Source organism: Pinus tabuliformis, chromosome 5_1 (assembly GCF_031772625.1).
Source record: "Pinus tabuliformis cultivar Carrire ecotype Pingquan chromosome 5_1, CPIR1, whole genome shotgun sequence".
Classification (NCBI taxonomy): domain Eukaryota; kingdom Viridiplantae; phylum Streptophyta; class Pinopsida; order Pinales; family Pinaceae; genus Pinus; species Pinus tabuliformis.
The window spans coordinates 541,383,390-541,391,032 of NC_142305.1; the positions used below are offsets into that span (position 1 = coordinate 541,383,390).

At 38.8% G+C, this 7,643-nt stretch overlaps 1 protein-coding gene across 1 annotated transcript; it reads left to right on the top strand.

The window, feature by feature from the left end:
- The first annotated feature begins 245 nt into the window (after positions 1 to 245).
- LOC149165944 (uncharacterized) lies at positions 246 to 4,157 on the top strand. The gene is made up of 2 exons (XM_089431227.1): positions 246 to 3,649; positions 3,756 to 4,157. The coding sequence occupies exons 1-2, from the start codon at positions 3,319 to 3,321 to the stop codon at positions 4,058 to 4,060; spliced, it is 636 nt and encodes a 211-aa protein (XP_089287353.1). The 5' UTR covers positions 246 to 3,318; the 3' UTR covers positions 4,061 to 4,157.
- The last annotated feature ends 3,486 nt before the right edge of the window (positions 4,158 to 7,643 follow it).

Genomic DNA, 7,643 nt, shown 5'->3' on the forward strand with positions numbered 1-7,643 from the left:
CAAATTTACAATGATGACTCTTTTACAACACTGACTTTTTAACAAGAGCTGACACTTGACTCGACATTTCTTCTTAGATAACTTGTAGCTGATGAGGTACTGTTGTTCATGCTTCAAGTAATGGTACTTTGGCATTGCATGTCTTTCTAGTATGTCTCCAAGTTGTTCTAAAGTGTCATCCTTCCTGCACATGCATTAACAAGTAAGACCCAAAAAAATACAAAACAATATACTTATGCTGTCCTGCAAAAATATATGTCAGAGATGATACTCAAAATTCAAATGCAAACACTAATCATACATATGTTGCTGTAGCAGACTTACCCTTGACTGTTGATGTGTGGTCCTTATTGCAGTGATCCTTGAATGCATACTTTTTCTTGCCTTCTAGGAGCTCGATATTGAATCTGTTGTATCTATGTAATTTCAGATCTCTAAGGTCTGAAATTTCGTCTTGTGGTAGCCCTTTGAGTCCTCTTTCCAACCCCACAGGTCTAATCGATATTGGATTCTTCAAGAAAGAGTTATGCCCAATCTCCCATGATGACCTGATTATAGATTGGTTCAGTAGAGCGAACTTGTACAAAGTGCCACATGTCACTGTTTCGACCTTCGGCCCTGAAAACGATACCCAACAAACTACAATATGTCCTCTTTCTGTTACTATTTACAAAATTTGAATCCAATTCTCAGAGATAAAGTTATGACGATTTTCCCGAGGTCACCTGTTTGACATGGAATTCGGGAGCTTGAAAAAACCCTAAATTCCTCAAATGATATCTCAACAAATATAGTGAACCAAGATTTGAAATTCGATCATGAGGTTTATCAAGTTTTCAGCTCAAATGGGTTTTAATTTCAGCTTTTAATGTTTCGTAGAAAAAGGGTTATAGTGAAAATGCCACGATGACCTGTTTGAAACAGCGAAATCCTAACATCCATGGCTCTAAACTTGCTTCGAAACAAACCTTCAAACTTGATCATAATTTTGTGCCCTAACCAGACCTCAACGAAGCCTTAAACTCCCTACAACAGATCCTGCGTTAGAAGCTCATGAGGGTCAAAAAATTACAGAGGTCTTCTCACAAGATAGTTTGTTGAAAAATGCTTGCTAGAGGAGGATATTAGGGTCACTATTTATAGAAATGTCTTGACTTGAGAGGGTCCTCAACAAGTGAACGTTGGAGGGGTTTTAGGAGCATAAAACATTATTAATTATTGAATAAACATTGACCACAACCAATGATGAGTGCCCAACCCCATGGTGTTTTAGCCCACTAACTGCCGTTACTAACTTCAAACACGAATAACTCTCAAACCGTGAAGAACTACGTGGCGTGCCATATATCAACAGAAACATCTTGACAAGTAGAATCCATCTAGAAGATCGTTGACTTAGAATAGGATGAGTTGTCAAGTCAAAATTCCCATGCAAGATCGGGGTATCCCCTGGTGCTGCTTGGGTTGACATCAATGACAACCACTGATCAACAAGACACTAACCGATTATCGACCAATGATGTAAGTCGTTAACGAACGTGAGAGAAGTCACCGATGATGTTAATGGATCTCAAGGTTCAATAATACAATTCGTATGGTTTGAATGAATGAGTTGAAGTCGAACACCACATATAATCTTTCAATAGGAGGCAAATGATGAAAACCTGTCGCTGAGAGCGAGGAAACTTGTCATTGATGTATACAAGTTCCAAGGTACTAAAAGAAGAGTTTATAAGTCAAATTCCTGGATGATGAGCTGACGTCGACAGGAAGTGACCTGTCGCAGGAGGGCCTTGATGTATCCCCCATCAACGACACGAAACGGGTATCATGATTTGAGACAGAATGATGATGATGTGGAACTGGTTCAGGAATGACAAACATGAAATGAAAGCTTAAGAGTATCGTAGCAGACATCAACTGAATGACTTCTCTTAAACATATCGATGACACTAAATGAAGTTGGCAACATTGACCCAAAACCAAAAGCGGAGGCTTTGACATGATATGAACCAAAGGACAAGCATATTTTCCAACCCAATAGTCACAAAGATGAAGTGAAAGAGTGTCATGTTCAAGAGCGACTCACTTCCATTAATAGGTGAAGTACCATGTTTTCCCAAATTCCCTAACCATTTTTGGTCAATACCTCTTTATTTTTTAACAAGCTTGAGGAGGATAACATATGCTTGATATCTAAGTTCATCCTTCGGATGAATCCCTCTATCTTTAATGAACCCTGAGAAGGAGTGGTTTGGTCCTGTCATGTTTGACGAGTCCATCACTGTTTAATGATTTTACGAGTCCAAAAAAGGTGTAACTCGACTCCTTTTTCATGTTTAGAGGGTTTGAAAAAGAGACGAAAAATAAAACTCCAAAGGTTCCTTTTTGTAAATAGTCTCTTGAATCCGAAAAGGCAGAAGACGATACTCAAGAGAACCTCTTAAGCCATGTTTGACCAAGGTATTCATTTTTCGTAAATAATCTATCTTATTCTGAAAAAAGGGTTAAACTTATACTTAGTAGATGTCTTTTCATTTACTTTTACGAGTTCGAAAAGACAAGTGCTCGACAATATTTTTATATTTTGGGAGTCTGAAAAGAGCTGAAAGAAGACTCCAAGGGGTTCCTTTTTTGTAAGTTTATAGAGCCCGAAAAAGTGATAAAAGTGTGCTCTTTGGTCAAAATGATCCGTTTCAATGCAAACATCACTAAATCTGTTAAACAACTGTCAACCTGCTCAAAACACCACCAAAGGATTAAAAATACCTGTTTCATGATAAAATTGAATCACATCGAGGTCAGAACATTAAAATGTTAATAAAATAATGATGAAAATGACCATAAAATAGGCAAAACGTAATTCATTTTTACCATTTCACATTTTACCTTTCGGTGGGTGAGTTCTGAGTGTTTTTTTCTCTGTCTCCCCTTAGGGGGGTGTGCTGAGCGCAATTCCCAAACTTGTTTTTCCCGTTTCCCTCAAAATTTCTCTAGTTTTTTGCATGAAGTTTGTCCTAATGATTCTTCTTGTGATGTTTCAGGTGTTTACCAAAACAAAATGGCTTTAATATGGCGGGAAAGTGAACATGAGGAACAAGATTTAACTGCAGCTAATGATCCTGCCATTATCCAAACTTTGAGATATTATGGGCTCTTGAAATTTTTGGGTTCTTGGTATGAGGCAACATATGGAACTGTTAAGATATCTTGGTCGGTAATGCGACTCTACATTTGGCAAATAAGTCTCATATGTAGTACACTCTAGAGTGTATGGAGCCAATAATATTCAATTAACGGGAGGGAGTACTGATAAACATGAAGGAAAAACTGACCAAGGCAAAGGATGGACGATTAAAGAACTTTGGCTATGGTTCGATCTTGATTTATTTTGCCTTAGAGCGAATTCCATTGCTCAGGCCACAACATATCTCACTCGAGCCTGCATATCTGAGAGTCCCACAGATGAGGAGGTGGGTGGATCTCATGTCCAAACATGCAGGTCCGTCATCGATGAGCTTCACACCAATCTTCTTCAGATGGTTGCGTATGCAACTCATTATGATAGAGGAATATCCATATGCAGGGATGGATTTCCGTAGAGACCCAGAGCTCATGCTTTCTAATGGCGAGCGATGGGGAGCTATAGGTAAAACAAGAAACATTTTGATATTTTTTGGATTTTTAAGTTTTATAATTTTTTTGGTGATTTTTGATGTATCTGAGACTAAACTATTGATTTTATTCACATGCAGATATTGGACTCGTTCGACTTGTGGGTTCTTCTTATCTTCATCGTGCAGGGGACCCACAACAGGGACCAGCAGTAGTACATGTTGCTGCAACAGGACGAGAAGTACTACATGATCTCAATGTAGATGATACCCTTATAGAGGTTAAGCGTCACATTGAGGGGTTGACCCACAATATACCTAAGACTAGGGTCGACGAGCTTCCTATGAGATTGCAACAACATACTATTGGCGTGCCTAGACGTATTAGCTGGCTACTGTGCAAGATGGCTCATGCAGTGGCGTGCTACCATGAGCACTATGATTAGTCTACTAGGAGGCTTATAGCCATATTTTGACTACATGTATATTTTGATATGATAGGTCGTGTGGCCATATGTGTCTCAGGCACAATTTTTTGTAAAACCAAACTTTGATATATATATATATATATATATATATATATATATATATATACATATATTCAATGTTTCTTATGGTTTTATTATCTCTTTCAATGTATGTGATGTGTATTGAATTTAATTTACATGTGTCGAAAATGTCTATCTAAAACATGATTAGCCAATGCATCTATCAATGTATTTAGATTTCTAGAAATGTGTTGATATTGGATGAAATCAAAGTATCTTTCCAGAAGGTGAACCCTCAAGAACATAAAAGCATAGTTGGACTCCTAACTGAATAGACATTAGTCAACTATAGTACTACAAGTTGTGAGTCAAGTCTGATAACTATACGTCAAATACCATGGGAAATAGTATCAGATAACAGTGCAATCACTGCGCTATACTCAGCGATGTTATTGGTAGAGCGACCGATACAAATCCCTTTGCAAACTCACTAATTGACCATTCGAAGCATATATAACCCATGCTGCGGATGAAAGGTTCCAAGTACTACGACTAGCACCATCAGCATAACCAACATATGGTTTGAGGGATGCCAACATCTGCAAACCAAATGTAAACATGATTAACAAAAACTGTAGGAAACTCTGAAGGGAACACACTGCAAACACAATCAAGACACCTATATATAGTATGTACACAATGCATTATGCAAAAACTCAAGCATAATATTTATTAAGGTACAACCCATTTCTAGGCTGCGCCAATGGAACTCCATCAAAATCAACAAGCTCATAGGCCCCTTTAGCAAGAACACGTTTGACAATGTATGGACCTAGCCACATTGGCTCGAAATTCCCTAACCTTTATTTATCAGACTCTTGGTTGTATAACAAGACAAGGTCTCCTTTCGAGAAAACACGAGGCTTGACACTCTTGTCATATTGCGCCTTGATAAGTTTCTTATAGGTTTCATTAGCCATCGCAGAATCACGTCAGGGTTCATCTAAGCACATCATATGTAAGAGACGTTCCTCTTTCGCGGAAGTGGCAGGGAGGAGTTCGGCAACAAGTTTGAGAGACAAAATTTCACATTCAATTGGAAAGATTGCTTCCAGGCCATAAACCAATTGGAATGGTGTGAATCTGGTAGCAGTCCCAATGAAGGTTTGATACGCCCATAGGAAAACACAAAGGATCAAATTCCAGTTTGATTTGTGGACCAATATCATACACTGAAGCATCGTTTTGAGAGGTTTATTGATTGCCTCAAGTTGTCCATTCGCTTGAGGGTAGTAGGGAGTGGAACTCTCATGGGAGAGTCCATGCTTGGAAGTTAGTTTGGACATCATGTTATTATGAAAATGTTTTCCATGGTCCTTAGCTATAGCTTGTGGAACACCAAACAATGCAATGACATCGTTGAAGAAAAAGAGAGTAACTGTTTCGCTAGTATTATTATATGTAGGCATCACCTCGACCCACTTGGTAAAATAGTCAACCACTACGATGATATAGCCATGCCCCTCGACTGAGTGAGGGTTATATGTTATGAAATCAATGCCCCATTTTGAAAAATGACCAATGGCGATAACAAGATGCAAAGGAGTGGGTGGAGCACGGGTCTTACGATCGTATATCTGACATGCATGACACTTTTGGATGGCAAGGATGCATTCGCGAAATATGGCAGGCCAAAAATAACCAGCACACAGGATATTATGTGAAGTGGCGTAACCAAACATATGACCACCACATGCCCTAGAATGGCATTCATTTAAGACTTTATCGACCTCCTCATGTGTGAGGCACCTTCAGAAAACCGTATCAATACCACGGTGATAAAGGGTGTCGTCAATTATAATATAGTTTTTGGCTTGATATCAGATACGCCGCTGCGCAGAGCAAGAGGTATAAGACCAGAATGAGATCAGGAACAACAACTCGTCCGGAATAGAATCACCAGATGTTGTTTCAGTTTCAGCAGTGGGAAGGTCACAAATTAATTCAACAAAAACTAAGGATTTATTCGACTTAGATTTGACGAACTCCAAATTGAACTCCTAGAGGATGAAAATCCACTTAGAGTACTTGCCCCCTAGCGATTGTCACGACAAGATGTACGTCATGGGGCTACAATCAGAAACAACCATAGTTTTGTGAAGCAGTATATAATGGAGAAACCTTTGGACAACTTGGACAGCCGCCAAAGCTAACTTTTTGACATGAGTATACTTGACTTAAGTATCATTAAGATTATGACTCAAGTAATAAATAAGATGTTAAGTCCCTACATTGTCCCCCTAGCCCAATACCATAACAATGGTAGTAATTGCAACGACGAGGTACAAGAAATAATCACATTGGTAATTTGGGGGATATAATAAGGATGCTTGAATTAGAACATCTTTCAAGGCATTGAACGCCTTTTGAGCAGCGTCATCCTAATGGAAGGGAACCCCTTTCTTTAACAAGAGAGTAAGTCCTTTGGTTAGTTTGGCGTAGTTGGGAATGAACCTCTGAAGAAAGTTAGCCTTCCCTTGGAGCCGTTGAAGTCGAAGGAGGGAAGAAGGAGCAGGAGATTGATGATCACCTAGAATTTTAATGGGTCAATACGAATTCCATGTTTCGATAAAACGAAACCGAGATGTCGACCGAAACTTACATAAAACACACACTTGCGTGGATTGAGTCGAATATTATAATGTCTACACCATAAGAATACAGAGCTAAGATGCATCGAGTGATCAGTTCGATTTTTCGAGCGAGCAAACAAATCGTCCAAATATGGTTGCACAATATGTTTGATGTCATGGAAGGCATAATTCATTGCCTTCTGAAATGTAGACCCAACATTTTTCAATACAAAAGGGAGCTTTTGATATGCAAATGTGCCCAGGGACAAATATATGCAGTCTTATGTTGGTCTATTGGGAGAATGTTGATTTGATTATATCCGGAAAACCCATCCATAAACGAAAATATCTCACAGCTGGCATAATCATCAACAATCTCGTCGATGAACGGGGTGGGATAATTTTCCTTTGGAGAAACACGATTAATGTCCCGGTAATCGACGCACACACGACTTTTTCCCTGTTTCTTCATGATAGGAAAAATGTTTGACACCCAATTAGTTAAAGGTACTGGGTAGATGAAACCAACACGCATAATTTTTTCAGCTTCAACTTTAATAGTGACAACCTTCTTGGGATGGATCGGATGGAGGCGATGCCGAATTGTCTTAGCATTAGGATACATCTTAATTTCATGCACAACGAAGTTTTTATTGATACCTGACACAACGATGTTTAGATTGATACTTGACATGTCCTTGTAAGACCAGGTGAAAACATATCTAAACTCTTGGAATAGGGCTTTCAAGGTATTGATCTCATCGGGAGAGCAAGTCACACCGATATGTAGATTCTCGACAATGCCAGTTTGATCGAAATATCAAGAGGGATATCCTCTTCGATATTCAACAAGTTCTTAGAATTGACATCGCGAATGAATACATAATTCGTAGACAACTCAACAATAT

Coding starts and splice junctions, on each gene's coding strand:
- LOC149165944 (XM_089431227.1), top strand. CDS start 3,319: ATGAAGGAAAAACTGACCAAGGCAAAGGATGGACGATTAAAGAACTTT. Junction 3,650..3,755: donor CGAGCGATGGGGAGCTATAG/GTAAAACAAGAA, acceptor ATTCACATGCAG/ATATTGGACTCGTTCGACTT.